Source organism: Haliotis rufescens, unplaced genomic scaffold, assembly GCF_023055435.1.
Source record: "Haliotis rufescens isolate VD_foot unplaced genomic scaffold, xgHalRufe1.0.p SCAF_5, whole genome shotgun sequence".
NCBI classification, from domain to species: domain Eukaryota; kingdom Metazoa; phylum Mollusca; class Gastropoda; order Lepetellida; family Haliotidae; genus Haliotis; species Haliotis rufescens.
Window position 1 is genome coordinate 60,888,537 of NW_025964223.1, and position 17,836 is coordinate 60,906,372.

Sequence of the window (17,836 nt, forward strand, 5' to 3'; positions counted from 1 at the left end):
GGATTCGAACCCACAATCATAGGTTTCTGGTGTGCCCAAGGGATGCAACTCTGCACAGCGAATCGCGTCGCCTTAGACGTCTGGGCTACCCGTGCCCCCCACTCAGCATTAGCCCAGACATTTGATGGCCGCCTGGATGAGCAGTGTCTCTCCCCATAGGGTATGATGACACACAGTCAAGCACATCTCTTACATCCAGCATACATTGCTGTGGACCTATTCTAACCTGGTGTCCCCACAGGGTACTTCCTCTTAACGCCGCACTCAGCAACATCAAAGCTATATGACGGCGGTCTGTAAACAATCGAGGCTGAACCAGTGCATGAGCATCGATCCATGCAATTGGGATACGATAACATACATCAACCAAGTTAGCGAGCCCGTCCACCTGATCCCGTTTGTTGCCTCTTACGACAAGCATAGTTGCCTGTTGCGGCAAGCATGGGTTGCTGAAGACCTATTCTCTACCCGGATCTTCACGGGTACGTCCAATAAGTAACAGATAAAACAATACATATGCTTCACAGAAAGTAAGGGGTTCAGCTGGCTGTCCAGAAGCATATTTTACCTTCAGAAACTGATGCTTGTGGTGACTCTGTAGTGGATGATGGCGAATCAACTGTCATATTCTGACTCACTTTCGCAGCAAATTTCTCAATTCTCTGCTGGCTCTCACTAGCCGTGAGTTCCGTCATCTCCTTGGACTTGTCGTCCCAGATCTTGGCCACACCGAGCCTGTTCTCTGAGGCCGCCAGGGCAGCCATTGCTGCCTCCTTCTCCGCGGAGTTCACAAACTGTGACTTCGGCCTTGTGGGAGGGTCAAGGTCTTGTATGACCAATGAGGGTCGCTCTAACGTCGGTGACCCTCCGCTGACTGTGGCGCGGCGATGTTTGGGGTCAACGCCTACAGGAAGTGTGAACTGCGGCGACTCGGACCCGCTACGGAAGACATCATTGTCAGTGTCGTTACCGTCTGTATTCTCAGGTGCATCTCTGGAAAGAGAACATTTATATGTTAAGATGAGTTGAGTTGAGTTGAGTTGTTGTTTAACGCCTCACTCAGCAATATTCCAGCTATATAATGGCGGTCTGTAAATAATCAAGTCTGGACCAGACAATCCAATGATTGACATCATGAGCATCGATATACACAATTAGGATACGATGACATGCATAAATTAAGTCAGCGAGCCTGACCACCTGATCCTGTTTGTCGCCTCTTACAACAAGCATTGTCGCCTTATAAGGGCAAATATGGGTTGCTGAAGACCTATGGTTTAATTGTTAATATTACGTTCAAAATTATTGCACTTATAGAGTGATGTGCATGCACCTGTGTGTGGCTGCTTGTACTAGTCCAGATTAATGCCAGTTTTATATCCCATGCCCACTGAGGCACCATGTCGCAGTTAAACATGAATACCCCACTCAGACACATTATACTGACTCCAAGCCAACCAGTCTTTGTTTTAGCCCCTTCATGCCGAGCGCCAGGCAGGGTAATATCATTATATAACATTTATACTAAGTTTTCATATAATAATTAGATCCACATGGTTTACCATGGTGTAAAATTAATACACAATTTCATATAATTATAGAACAGCAAGTAATACATATTAGGATCCAGGAAAAATGCAGATACAAAATATTAGTAGTTTCAGTTATAGCTTTTAGACAGACGCTAGCCTAAGGTAACAAGAACCCATCTCCCAGACATACTATTCAGAATATTAGTAGTTTCAGTTATTGCTTTTTAGACAGACGCTAGCATAAGGTAACGAGAACCCATCTCCCAGACATTTTATTCAATAAGACAAAAGTTATGTCTACATAGTTTTATAGATTGCCTTGAACTATTTTATTTAAGTAAATCTGTCATCACCTATATTAGAATAACATTCAGCAAATACTTCAATTCAGATAAGCCCCATACAAGCTCGTCTATAGTGATACCATAATCTCTTTCCAAGCACCCAGTAAATATGTCAACAAGATTAGTGCCAGTCCAACAGGATTAAGTATTCCCCTCTGTCTAGCCATTCATTAACCATAGGGCACACCCCATCTGATATCAACCAATCATATTCCTTTTTATTGTTCTAATTTTAGTTAAATACATACAGAAGCCACATGTTAAGCAGAAGGGGTTTGACGCTCTAATCAACACAGCCCAGGGGGTTGTACCAACTCTCTGTGGCACCCTCAGCTATATTTTAAGATACTGTTCATTGTTCTTGTAAACAACATTTTAAATAGCCTCCTGTGACTCTGGCCTTTTGCCGACTCTTTCCCCGAAATCCAGCATGCCATTTGGGAGGTTTTGTACATCAGAGGTGAGGTGAGGTGAAATTGGGTTTAACGTCGCGTCCAAGATTATTGCACTTATATAGCGACGTGCATGCACGTGTATGTGTGTGGTGGCTGCTTGTACTAGTCCGGACTGATGCCGATTTATAGTGCTAGCTCACTGAGATACCATGCCGTAGTTTAACATGAATACCCCACTCAGACACAGTATACTGACTCCGAGCCGACCAGTCCTTGTTTTAGCCCCTTAATGCCGAGCGCCAGACAGGGTAACAACAAGCACAATCTTTTAACGTCTTTTTGTATGCCGCGGCCCGGGATCGAACCCTGGACCTTCCGCTCTACCACAAGACCACGGAGGCGGTCTTTGTACATCAGAACAGAACCACAATAGTAACAACAAGCACCATCTTTTAATGTCTTTTGAAATGACGCAGCCGGGGATCGAACCCCTGACATTCCTCTCGCCGAGCACTGCTCTACCACTAGACCACGGAGGCGGTCCCGCCGAAACAGATTACACTGGACATAAAAGCACCGAGCACCAGGCAGGGTAACCAACAAGGACAATCTTATAACGTCTTTTGGTATATTTGTTTGTTTGTTGTTTCAACGCTCCATTAGCAATATTCCAGCTATATGACGGTGGTCTGTAAATAATCGAGTATGGACCAGAGAATCCAGTGATTGACATCATGAGCATCGATCCATGCAATTGAGATACGATGACATCTTTTGGTATGACACGGATTGGGATCAACCCTTCCACTCTAACTGACCATAACTAACATAACAGTAATTACGTTCAATGATATTTCTGTCATAGTGACTGATTTATAACTACCATTGTCTGCAGTACATTTGACTTCAAGCGCAATTTACCCTGTAGCCATGTCTCCACAACTTAATTGTCATTACGTTTTAGGCGCTAATCCCCGTTGTTAATCCTCACCAACATTTCATTGTATTTTGACTGTCAGTCAGCCTGGACTACCATATTACTTCCCTTTAACTACTGCTTTTTATAGTATGGCATTTATTGCCCTAATTGATCATCCCATGAACTGTGTTTGTTAATCACGCCCACATGTCAAAAGCAACGTCGTTGTCTCTTTGTCTGTCCATTGTTGTTCATTACTATATATGTGCTACCATTACACAGTTACTACGATGTTAGTCAGGCTTGGTATTCCGAGTGCTGGCATAGGGACGACCTCGAGCAGGATATGCTGCTCGTAGGAAACGCCCTGAGGTGAGCTGGAGCTCCGCTCACCTCTTGTACGCCTGAGCTGGAAAATCCGCTCATTGCTGTGTTTGTGTTGTCAGAGCAGGTATTCCGCTCATTGTGCAATTGTTGTTTATTGTTTACATGTTGTGCATAAAGCGTTCCGGGACAGTGATGTCGATTTTGTCCTTTATTCCCCCAAGAGCTAATTCCCCGTCAACATGCACGTTGACAACTGTTGTTAGAATCCGGCTGGAGTAACTCTTGAGTTTACTCCCGATCCAGTAACCTCTCTGTATGCCTACCACCCTGAAAAACAATCATCAACTCGAGCCATGAAGAAACAAGATTGAAGAAAACAACAGAAATCTCTCCGAATCTCTCAAGATTTCGTTCATACACAGGACCAAGGAAGTATAAACGCCTAACCCGCAGTGATCCTGACCACAGCCATCATGATGCAGATCATACAGAAACCGCCTCAGGGGCACCTACAAGATGGACACTGTGTACAAGATATCTCATTGGGACTTACTAATTTGTGTTTACTTACATGGACTCAATCCAGGATATATGATGTGCGACTGTTGATAAGTGCAACCAGGTATGTTTAATCAAAGCCAGTATATTAATGCCAAAATGTGTTTTTCCAAAATTAATTTCTATATGTGCAATATACTCCAATTCCATGTTTAGTCACGCTAGATCTTTGAAGTTATTGTGTAGGGAATCTTTGAAATGTCTCTAGCTATAGGCCACGCCAGACATATAGATACAGCTAGGTCCCAGACAAACCAAAGCTGTAGGGTTATCGAGTCACACCTGAAAGTTAGACTCGTAATTTCAAAAATCTAAACGACCAAATTTGTCATTCGTTACAAGTTTTTAATGTGCACAGTTTGGTACAAAATTGAAAGTATTGTCTTGGACTTTGAATTCAGATTAGGGATTTTCTTGGGTTAACCACCCACACACATGTATATTGTATGTCAGTATTAAGTAATTAACAGCACAGCGGTATTCAGCATTTCAGAATTTTGATGTCGGAATTAAGGATTATTATTTTCCTTGGGCATAGCACCCATAACATATGGGCAAGCTCCGTTAAAGACACGGGAAGAGCACCCATTGTACTTAAAAGGGCAAACGTACCCACAAGTAACGTTTGAGTCGCGCGGTAAAGTTAGACTCCTGGTTTCAAATTTCTTTATGTGAAATATTTGCTGAGATGTTTAATTTGTACTTTTTATGACATTACTCATTATCATTATTCAGTACTGAGTCGCACCGCCAAACCAGACTCCTGAATTCAAAGAACCTCAATAATATATTTATTGAATCTGTCCAAAGCGGTAATTAACTCGTAGTGAATTTGCACATTACAAAGATCACTTTCAAACTGGCACTTGATTAAATTGGCTAGATGATCACTTTCATACCGTCATTGCATAGGTATATTTGTTGCACAAAAATTTCAACGATATCATGAATTCATCTAACTGATTTTTTTCACATTTTGCACTATTGTTTCCGTTGGTGAAAAAGTTCACACATATCAATTTGGACTTGTCAAAGCTTGGGGTCCAAGCTTCACGGAACGGAGGGAAGTTGTCATAGTGACTGATTTATAACTACCATTGTCTGCAGTACATTTGACTTCAAGCGCAATTTACCCTGTAGCCATGTCTCCACAACTTAATTGTCATTACGTTTTAGGCGCTAATCCCCGTTGTTAATCCTCACCAACATTTCATTGTATTTTGACTGTCAGTCAGCCTGGACTACCATATTACTTCCCTTTAACTACTGCTTTTTATAGTATGGCATTTATTGCCCTAATTGATCATCCCATGAACTGTGTTTGTTAATCACGCCCACATGTCAAAAGCAACGTCGTTGTCTCTTTGTCTGTCCATTGTTGTTCATTACTATATATGTGCTACCATTACACAGTTACTACGATGTTAGTCAGGCTTGGTATTCCGAGTGCTGGCATAGGGACGACCTCGAGCAGGATATGCTGCTCGTAGGAAACGCCCTGAGGTGAGCTGGAGCTCCGCTCACCTCTTGTACGCCTGAGCTGGAAAATCCGCTCATTGCTGTGTTTGTGTTGTCAGAGCAGGTATTCCGCTCATTGTGCAATTGTTGTTTATTGTTTACATGTTGTGCATAAAGCGTTCCGGGACAGTGATGTCGATTTTGTCCTTTATTCCCCCAAGAGCTAATTCCCCGTCAACATGCACGTTGACAACTGTTGTTAGAATCCGGCTGGAGTAACTCTTGAGTTTACTCCCGATCCAGTAACCTCTCTGTATGCCTACCACCCTGAAAAACAATCATCAACTCGAGCCATGAAGAAACAAGATTGAAGAAAACAACAGAAATCTCTCCGAATCTCTCAAGATTTCGTTCATACACAGGACCAAGGAAGTATAAACGCCTAACCCGCAGTGATCCTGACCACAGCCATCATGATGCAGATCATACAGAAACCGCCTCAGGGGCACCTACAAGATGGACACTGTGTACAAGATATCTCATTGGGACTTACTAATTTGTGTTTACTTACATGGACTCAATCCAGGATATATGATGTGCGACTGTTGATAAGTGCAACCAGGTATGTTTAATCAAAGCCAGTATATTAATGCCAAAATGTGTCTTTCCAAAATTAATTTCTATATGTGCAATATACTCCAATTCCATGTTTAGTCACGCTAGATCTTTGAAGTTATTGTGTAGGGAATCTTTGAAATGTCTCTAGCTATAGGCCACGCCAGACATATAGATACAGCTAGGTCCCAGACAAACCAAAGCTGTAGGGTTATCGAGTCACACCTGAAAGTTAGACTCGTAATTTCAAAAATCTAAACGACCAAATTTGTCATTCGTTACAAGTTTTTAATGTGCACAGTTTGGTACAAAATTGAAAGTATTGTCTTGGACTTTGAATTCAGATTAGGGATTTTCTTGGGTTAACCACCCACACACATGTATATTGTATGTCAGTATTAAGTAATTAACAGCACAGCGGTATTCAGCATTTCAGAATTTTGATGTCGGAATTAAGGATTATTATTTTCCTTGGGCATAGCACCCATAACATATGGGCAAGCTCCGTTAAAGACACGGGAAGAGCACCCATTGTACTTAAAAGGGCAAACGTACCCACAAGTAACGTTTGAGTCGCGCGGTAAAGTTAGACTCCTGGTTTCAAATTTCTTTATGTGAAATATTTGCTGAGATGTTTAATTTGTACTTTTTATGACATTACTCATTATCATTATTCAGTACTGAGTCGCACCGCCAAACCAGACTCCTGAATTCAAAGAACCTCAATAATATATTTATTGAATCTGTCCAAAGCGGTAATTAACTCGTAGTGAATTTGCACATTACAAAGATCACTTTCAAACTGGCACTTGATTAAATTGGCTAGATGATCACTTTCATACCGTCATTGCATAGGTATATTTGTTGCACAAAAATTTCAACGATATCATGAATTCATCTAACTGATTTTGTTCACATTTTGCACTATTGTTTCCGTTGGTGAAAAAGTTCACACATATCAATTTGGACTTGTCAAAGCTTGGGGTCCAAGCTTCACGGAACGGAGGGAAGTTGTCATAGCGACTGATTTATAACTACCATTGTCTGCAGTACATTTGACTTCAAGCGCAATTTACCCTGTAGCCATGTCTCCATAACTTAATTGTCATTACGTTTTAGGCGCTAATCCCCGTTGTTAATCCTCACCAACATTTCATTGTATTTTGACTGTCAGTCAGCCTGGACTACCATATTACTTCCCTTTAACTACTGCTTTTTATAGTATGGCATTTATTGCCCTAATTGATCATCCCATGAACTGTGTTTGTTAATCACGCCCACATGTCAAAAGCAACGTCGTTGTCTCTTTGTCTGTCCATTGTTGTTCATTACTATATATGTGCTACCATTACACAGTTACTACGGTGTTAGTCAGGCTTGGTATTCCGAGTGCTGGCATAGGGACGACCTCGAGCAGGATATGCTGCTCGTAGGAAACGCCCTGAGGTGAGCTGGAGCTCCGCTCACCTCTTGTACGCCTGAGCTGGAAAATCCGCTCATTGCTGTGTTTGTGTTGTCAGAGCAGGTATTCCGCTCATTGTGCAATTGTTGTTTATTGTTTACATGTTGTGCATAAAGCGTTCCGGGACAGTGATGTCGATTTTGTCCTTTATTCCCCCAAGAGCTAATTCCCCGTCAACATGCACGTTGACATTTCAATGCAATATCCTGATGATCAGCTTCTGATTTTAACTGTTTTGACAGTAGATATACTTCAGACATTATTGTCAGATCACAATCAGTAAGCACACAACACAAGTTGGCTTAAAGGTACACAATCAGACAATTCATAAATGACACAATTAACCAGCACTTGCAAAGATATAATTTGTTAAACCAATAGAAATCAACTTACTATAGATTGACCACAAAAGAATCAATCTCTATGCATCACAAAGCTAGTGCAACAGTTTGGGTTTTCAACATGATAAGATTTCAGTTGTATATGTTAAATAATGTTATTTTATAGTCGTCTTCCACTCCGCATCTATTCAAGGCAGAAGTCCATTTTTAAAATATGGTAAACACCTGGTCCCCTGCTGATTGGGATGAGTGTTGATTCACATCTGATACTGAGGTTCACTTATCTGTAGTGGGTGGGTGGGTGGGTGCGTGCGTGCGTGCGTGAGTGAGTGAGTGAGTGAGTATGGTTTACGCTGCTTTTAGCAATATTCCAGCAATATCACGGCGGGGGACACCAGAAATGGGCTTCACACATTGTACCCATGTCGGGAATCGAACCTGGGTCTTCGGCATCACGAGCAAACGCTTTAACCACTAGGCTACCCGACAGCCCCTTTTGGCCTAGAGAGTAAACCGAGTAATTTGACATGCCATCATTTTCTGTTTTTCTTACGGGAATTTATGTCCATGTAAATTAGTGACAAAGAGGTTTATTATTGGCTAATTTGTGTATAGCAAAGATTGGCGATCTGTCGAGTATACAAACAGGATGTAAACACCAAAAGAAATTCTTTTGTTTCACTTTGTTTAGATCTTGTATATATGATATAAATTTGAAGAAAGTCAAATTTATTTGCCTCTTTGAGAATATTTCACCAACTACACGCAGTCTGCTCACAAACTTAGGCTGCACAAGCTGATTTTAACCTGCACCAGTGCAGTCTTGTCAATGGAGAATCGCACCCTGCACATAACTAAGTACTTAAAGGAAGATCCATGTTTGACCTGGTGTGTATTCAAGGCAGGCATTTATTTATGTTGTGAGTCAGTCAGACCTGACGTATTCAAATGGGACTTCAAATTTGTTTATTAATAAACAGAGAGGCATTGAGCCCACAGAAATGTTGGGACGGGGTGCAGAGGCTATTAATAGGTTGACAAGCAGCTCAGACATGTCAGAGGAAGGGTGTGTATCTGTGTTTGAAAGTATATGAAAGGGAAGTGACATTTGTGTTCAGCGATATATTACATCAGGATGTACATATTCTTCCTGTTATATGAACCATGAACTCATATACCACATACAATTCCTAATAGAAACATGACCATTGATATTCATGATGTCTTTACACTGCCATGACAGGCTTGTTTTAAATACTAACTCCTATATCAACAGAGAATGGGTTTTGAGGTGCAAGTGGTATATACATTACGCAATTTACACTCCAATTCGCTGATAAATATCTTTTCAGTTTCACCAAAAGGGATCTAACATAAGTGGTTAATATGATTTGATACTTGTCAAACAGCGAAATATTACCATCAGAACGTTACAACCAGAAAAATACATAACCGAACAAAAAATCTTTTGGGGGATATTTTCTTGAAGTGAAGACTGAGTTTCTTCGAATGTGTACAGTACATGGAAATATTTCTTGATGCCTAACTTTTTTTGTTCAGTATATGATCCCACATAAACCAACCCCAACAAACAAACAAATGATTTTAGTAATAATCAATTTCAAAAGCCCCTTATTTCCATCTTAAATGGTCATAAAACCAAACACTAGGAGTTAAAAGAGCAATAGAGAGATCAAGAGGTTGTAAACAGACTTAGTTCAAACGTCAATGAAATCAAAACTTTCCCTATAACAGTTACAAGGTCTTCTGCGCTGTTGTTTCCTGAAATATAGCTAGATAATCTGGACTGTCACTGTTAGTCTTTATAAGGAAGCTCATAAAAAGATTACATACAGATTGGTGTAGAAATTGGTCTGGGGATGCATATTGCAGCAGGAGGCTTAAATACAGTGAATACGGTATATGTATTAAATTCACTTGTTCTAAGATAGCCAGTGGGCAGCAGAAGCTAATTTTGTTTTTGTCCAGCGATCAAACGTAATGAATCGGGCATGACAGCCATTGATTTTCCACACCCCTGATGAGGCCTCTTCTGGCTGTGTAAGTTTTTGTCACAGCCACATGTCCTTCTTTTCATGAAGCCCTATGACTTGATGTGGAATAAAGGAAACTAGACCTGGTTTTGTTTGATCTAGACTTGCCTAGGCATTTAGTATAAAAAAATATATACTAGTATATAATTTCCACAATCTTAGACAGAGACCCCAACAGCAAGATCCATCGTATCCAGAGGCCCCAACAGCAAGATCCATAGTATCTAGAGACCCCAGCAGCAAGGTCCATTGTATCCAGAGGCCCCAACAGCAAGGTCAATTGTATCAAGAGACCCCAACAGCAAGGTCAATTGTATCAAGAGACCCCAGCAGCAAGGTCCATTGTATCAAGAGACCCCAGCAGCAAGGTCCATTGTATCCAGAGACCCCAACAGCAAGGTCAATTGTATCAAGATACCCCAGCAGCAAGGTCCATTGTATCCAGAGACCCCAGCAGCAAGGTCAATTGTATCAAGAGACCCCAGCAGCAAGGTCCATTGTATCCAGAGACCCCAACAGCAAGGTCAATTGTATCAAGAGACCCAAACAGCAAGCTCCATTGTATAAAGAAACCCCAGAGGCAAGGTCCATTGTATCAAGAGACCCCAACAGCAAGGTCAATTGTATCAAGAGACCCCAGCAGCAAGGTCCATTGTATCCAGAGACCCCAACAGCAAGGTCAATTGTATCAAGAGACCCCAGCAGCAAGGTCCATTGTATCCAGAGACCCCAGCAGCAAGGTCAATTGTATCAAGAGACCCCAGCAGCAAGGTCCATTGTATCCAGAGACCCCAACAGCAAGGTCAATTGTATCAAGATACCCCAGCATTAAGGTCCATTGTATCAAGAGACCCAAACAGCAAGCTCCATTGTGTCAAGAAACCCCAGAGGCAAGGTCCATTGTATCAAGAGACCCCAACAGCAAGGTCAATTGTATCAAGAGACCCCAACAGCAAGGTCCATTGTATCCAGAGACCCCAACAGCAAGGTCCATAGTATCCAGAGACCCCAGCAGCAAGGTCCATTGTATCAAGAGACCCCAACAGCAAGGTCCATTGTTGACAGACCCCAACAGCAAGGTCCATTACGGCTTCTTACCCGTGTGCTTCATTACCTGTGTGCTTCATTACTTGTGTTCTATTTGTTATTCTTACTGTACATTTGGCTTCATCCAATTATCTGTATGCTCCTTGTTATCTATCATGCACCTGTTGTTGTCAATGTTAATCTGCTGCTTATCACAACATGTCAGGCATATATGCCTCTCATCACTTGTTTGTTGTCACTCCAGGGCCCACTTGCACAAAGCGATCTTAGCGCTAAGACTATTGTAAGCCTATGTTAAAGTATGGGAGTTACGATCATCTTAGCGCTAAGATCGCTTTGTGCAAGTGGGCCCAGCTTGATAACGGTGTAAGAATCTACACTGAAACGCCGCTATATGCAATAAACCAGAAGTTGCTATCCATAAAGTTGTACGCTTGGCATGACAGATTAACTATAGCAATATGAAAGAATTGGTTGGTCCCCTTTTCAGTAGCATTTGGCAACTACTCCAGGACAATAGTGAGTGAGTATTGTTTTATGCTTTTAGCAACATTCCAGCAATAACACGGCGAGGGACACCAGATATGATCTACACACTTTGCACCCATGTGGAGTATAGAACCCAGGACTTCAGCGTGACGAACAAATGCTTTAACCACTAGCTTCCCCACTGCCCCTCCTGACGATAAAAAGATGCTTTTTGACAGTAAATGGAACTCAACCTAAACATGATCAAACATTAAATTCAAACCTGGATCAAAACAAGAAAACAGAAAACAAGAAAAACTTGTCCCCATTTCACGAAGTATGCATTTAGTTGAAAAGCTCAGATCAAGGGCCATAACTTTGTAAAATTGTGAATTTAAGACACCAATTTTCGAACTCATTTAAGATCATGACCAGTCATATCAGTGTGTAAAATTTCATTTCTCTGACTTAAATAGTGTTTGAGAAAATGTGTTCACTTTGAGAAGCAGATGGACGGACAAACAAACTATGTTTCTATATCCCCCGCCACACGCTGTGGCTGGGGATTAAATAACAAGGCAGTTAACCAACCTCACAATATCCAACCCAGCTGTCACATATATATTGCTACAACTGAACACATTGACAGTGACATTGTCCCTAAGAATCAAAGAATAACAAAGAATCAACAAAGACAATCATTCCATTCTTTTTAACATGCCTTGGACACGTGCAAGAGCACAGACCAGTGGAAGACTATTATCCATACGACTGACTATGAATAGCTGACAGTAAAGATGATCCGTTGAAAATCTAGAGAATATTATAATGAGTATACAGGATAATGGCAATGATTAAAGAGATATAGGGTTTTCACAGGACTTCTACATAATTTTGGTTAGGAAAAAAGTTTCATGAACATTCAATAATTAATTCAATGTAAGTGTGTAAATATTTGTTTATCTACATACAAGAATATAGATTTCTCTGACCTGTATGCCTGTGTCTGAGCACCTGACTCGAGGGTATTGGTCCAGAAGTGTGTATCTAACACTGCTGATGCTGCCAGACACACAGGGTCGCGGACTTCCTGGTTGAAATATGCCTACATCGACAGCAGAATCAGCATTCTTGTGGATTAACATCACAGCAGAGTCTAAATACTTAGCTTTATTTTCACAGCCCCAGGACAAACAAATAAATTTCGTTTCTTATTTTGAATATTTGAAGTTATGTTGTTGTATGAAGTTTATTATTCTGTTATTAATCTTAAGCTTTTTGACAGATGCGAGTGAATGTTGTTTTATGTTTAATTTGGTGACATCATGGCTGCCTGGGACAAGAGACTAGTGGTTGACAGCATGAGCAAAGAACTAAGGAGATGCAGTCACCCAGGATACACATTGTAACCAGTGCAGCTCTTGTAAACCAGTGGTTGACAGCATGAGAACTATGGAGATACAAGGTAACACATTGTTGCAACCCAATCTTCCCTTTCGCCACTTCTTATCACACTTAATAAGTTAAACCAGTGCAGCTCTGGTAAACCGATGGTCGACAGCATAAGCAACAATTAGGTATGGCGCACAATCAATGTCATTAAAATCATACCTTTTTATCAGATATCATACGATAAATCTCTGCATGAAGATCTGACAAAAACCTCTAATTGGAGGTCAAGATCTTAATGAGGATGTTTTTGGGACAGGTATCGGGTACTGGGAACTTGTTCTGTTCAAAGGTTGGTTCATATACCCGGGTATGTATCTCTCACTGGTTATCCTGATTTCTAAGGTTCCACAATTCCCGGGCAGAGTTATTCCTCTTTAGCCATGTTAGGATCTGGTGACTGTGGGTTTGAATTCCAGATAAACACCCATTCCAGATCCTTTGTTTGTCTGCACCATATCCATGCTTAGATTTCAAAAAAGGGATAAATATCTACATTATACGACACAATGGCTTTCCTTGAACAATAAGGTGACATACCTCGATATAATCTACTATACATACACCTCACTGCTACATTAAATACAATTCAGTTTATCATTGACAAAGTCTAAACAGTAATGACTGATGTTAAATCCAATTTGTAAACTCTAATTATTTGGAATACAAAATTATATACAACAAAAGAAGGACACACATAAAACAGCTAATAAATATGATTAATAACACCCGGTAAATATAATAAATTATTTTAAAACAGACACCATAAAGTCTACTCACATTAAAGAGAGGCATTGAGTGACTGTCACCACAACTTATGGACGTTTGACTTTTCCAAATAAGGATATTAACAACCTTTCATCTCAACTTGAAATTCTATACCATTGTATCAATGTTGAGCGTCACTGTAGGTTTCAAGTAGGTTCAAGGCTACATGAGAGGGACATGTTATAGCACACATGACCTAGTAGACGGCAAGTAGGCATTTGACCAGCAGTGGATAGTAACAAGATACTCAAACTAAACATCCCGATGAAACAAGTGAGTGAGTGAGTGAGTATTGTTTTACGCCGCTTTTAGCAATATTCCAGCAATATCACGGCGGGGGACACCAGAAATGGGCTTCACACAATGTACCCATGTCGGGAATCGAACCCGGGTCTTCGGCGTGACGAGCTAACGCTTTAACCACTAGGCTACCCGACCGCCCCGATGAAACAAGTCGTATGAGTCAGTGACAAGGCTTCTGAATGAACCTTATCAAAAGTGTTCCTGCTACTGTGTAAATATTTCCTGTGCCACAGACACCGATGTGACAGGCAAATGTGTAGACAGGAAGAGGGGACAGGTGTGGACAGGAAGAGGGGACAGGTGTGGACAGGAAGAGGGGACAGGTGTGGACAGGAAGAGGGGACAGGTGTAGACAGGAAGAGGGGACAGGTGTAGACAGGAAGAGGGGACAGGTGTGGACAGGAAGAGGGGACAGGTGTGGACAGGAAGAGGGGACAGGTGTAGACAGGAAGAGGGGACAGGTGTGGACAGGAAGAGGGGACAGGTGTAGACAGGAAGAGGGGACAGGTGTGGACAGGAAGAGGGGACAGGTGTGGACAGGAAGAGGGGACAGGTGTGGACAGGAAGAGGGGACAGGTGTGGACAGGAAGAGGGGACAGGTGTAGACAGGAAGAGGGGACAGGTGTGGACAGGAAGAGGGGACAGGTGTGGACAGGAAGAGGGGACAGGTGTGGACAGGAAGAGGGGACAGGTGTAGACAGGAAGAGGGGACAGGTGTGGACAGGAAGAGGGGACAGGTGTGGACAGGAAGAGGGGACAGGTGTAGACAGGAAGAGGGGACAGGTGTGGACAGGAAGAGGGGACAGGTGTGGACAGGAAGAGGGGACAGGTGTGGACAGGAAGAGGGGACAGGTGTGGACAGGAAGAGGGGACAGGTGTAGACAGGAAGAGGGGACAGGTGTAGACAGGAAGAGGGGACAGGTGTGGACAGGAAGAGGGGACAGGTGTGGACAGGAAGAGGGGACAGGTGTAGACAGGAAGAGGGGACAGGTGTAGACAGGAAGAGGGGACAGGTGTGGACAGGAAGAGGGGACAGGTGTGGACAGGAAGAGGGGACAGGTGTGGACAGGAAGAGGGGACAGGTGTGGACAGGTCTCTGATTCACTACACTTGTGTAGTGGTGCAGTTGGTGTCCATCTTTAAAATCCACCCATCTATCCAACCAATGTAGTGGTGTAGGCTGCGTCAGTTAAGAATAAGATGCTCCATTCTCCCTTCCATCCATCCATCCATTCTTTCATCCATCCATCATCCATTCTTCTTTCCTTCCTTCCATCCATCCATCATCCATCATAGTGTTGTAGTCTGTCAACATGTTCCATTCTTCCATTCATCCATCATCCATCATCCAACCATCCATCTTTCCTTCAAACCTTCCATCCATCCATCATCCATCCCTCTATCCTTCCATTCTTCCATCCATCAACCAACCATCCATCTTCCATCCATCCATCCATTCTTCCATCCAACCATCCATTCTTCCATCTACCCTTCCATCTATCCATCCATCTACCCTTCCATCTATCCATCCATTCTTCCATCTATCCATCCATTCTTCCATCTACCCTTCCATCTATCCATCCATTCTTCCATCTACCCTTCTATCTATCCATCATTCTTCCATCTACCCTTCCATCTATCCATCATCTACCCTTCCATCTATCCATCCATTCTTCCATCTACCCTTCCATCTATCCATCCATTCTTCCATCTACCCTTCCATCTATCCATCCATCTACCTTCCATCTATCCATCCATTCTTCCATCTATCCTTCCATTCTTCCATCTACCCTTCCATCTATCCATCCATCTACCTTCCATCTATCCATCCATTCTTCCATCTATCCTTCCATTCTTCCATCTACCCTTCCATCTATCATCCATTCTTCCATCTATCCTTCCATCTATCTACCTTCCATCTATCCATCCATTCTTCCATCTACCCTTCCATCTATCCATCCATTCTTCCATCTACCCTTCCATCTATCCATCCATTCTTCCATCCATCCAACCATTGAAGTGGTCTAGTCAGTGTCTGTTATCCTTTTGACTATTTGTCTATTTTTCAGTTATTTACTTTATTAATTCTACTTTATCTTCTATATTTGTGAGGTGATGGTAATGGGATTTAAGGTTGCGTTCAAGATTATTGCACTTATGTAGTGATGAGCATGCATTTGTATGTGAATGTGTGTGGCTGACTTGTACTAGTCCGGACTGATGCCGATTAATAGTGCTAGCTCACTGAGATACCATGCCGCAGTTTAACATAAATACCCCACTCAGACACAGTATACTGACTCCGAGCCGACCAGTCCTTGTTTCAGCCCCTTAATGCCAAGTGACAGGCAGGGTAACAACAAAAACCATCATTTAACGTCTATTGCGTATGAAGGGTGGACTGTCTACCACTAGGCCACAGAGGTGGTTCTATTTTTGTGTTATTATTTTATTTACTTATTCGGCATGTTACACCGTTCATCTTCTGAATTATTTACCTTTTTAAAAATAAACAATGCTGACATGTTTTTTTCAGAATACAACATATTTGATTGATTGACACCATGAGTGAGCGAGTGAGATGAGCTAAAGCACACTTTGAACAGTATTTCAGTTATATCATGGCACGTCAGCTTGATGTGGGAGAAAAACTGTTTTCCATTTTGTCAAATCCCCAAAACATGGACATGTTGCTGACAAACCTGGAAACACTATCAAGGCAAACTGGGATTTGAACCCACGATCAATCATAGGTTCCTATCATGCCAAAGGGATGCAACTCTGTAGAGAGAATTGCAGAACCCTAGACAACTGGGCCACCACTGTCCTCAACCACAAGGAGGATAGGGGCATTACTACGTAGAATGACATGCAAAGTACAAGACTCACTGCTTGAATGTACACAAAGGCCATTAACAAGCAGACTCAATACTTCCTGACGAGCAGACTCTATACCTCCTGACTAGACCTGTGAAGATCCAGGGTAGAATAGGTCTTTCAGCAACCCATGCTTGCCTTAAAAGGCGACTATACTTGTCGTAAGAGGATACTAACAGGATCAGGTGGTCAGCCTCGCTGAATTGGTTGATGCATGTCATCGTATCCCAATTTTGTGAATCAATGCTCATGATGTCAATCACTGGATCATCTGGTCCAGATTCGATTATTTACATACTGCTGTCATATAGCTAAAATATTGCTGAATGGAGCGTTAAACAACAAACAAACAAACAAACAAACAAACAAACAAACTAATAGTGAATATGAGCAGCAATGCTCGCCCAGATGTTATGGAGACATCATTTGGGAATCCATTGCAACTCATCCTTCAGTGGAGCTTCCAGCTGCCTTCATATAGCTGGAATATTGCTGAGTGCGGCGTTTAACAACAAACAAACAAAATTCCTGACTACCAAAGAAATGTATGCAGGTTTTCAGTGAATCCATTATTTTTTACCTGCTGACAAGTAAACAAGTCACTCATGTGAAGCCTGTGCTATGCAGGCGGGCAACAATGCTGCCAGTCACTGGTGAAATATACATGTAATATACATGCAATGTACGTCAGACACCTCCACCTGATGATTTATGGCTGGTGTTATACACTAGCTATTCAAGGCTATATACGCTATATACCATGACTGGTAGGGAATTATTCAGCAGAGTTAACTATTGTCTTGGTACAATACGTGGATATTGATTACCCTAGCGCATATACATGTAAACAATGAACAGAGTGGCAGCTGCAGTCTCATACCATTTCAATATTTGCTTCATGGTGATATGATCAGCTGTT

The 17,836-nt window shown here is 42.0% G+C and overlaps 1 protein-coding gene across 3 annotated transcripts in view; it reads right to left on the reverse strand.

Annotated features, from left to right (window-relative positions):
• Nucleotides 1-17,836, reverse strand: part of LOC124140355 (CNK3/IPCEF1 fusion protein-like) — a 68,651-nt gene that overhangs the window by 18,121 nt on the left and 32,694 nt on the right. For all 3 annotated transcript variants that reach the window (XM_048384587.1, XM_048384586.1, XM_048384588.1), the window contains exon 9: nucleotides 569-993. In XM_048384587.1, the coding sequence (XP_048240544.1) occupies nucleotides 569-993 (425 nt within the window). The remainder of the gene's footprint in view (nucleotides 1-568; nucleotides 994-17,836) is intronic.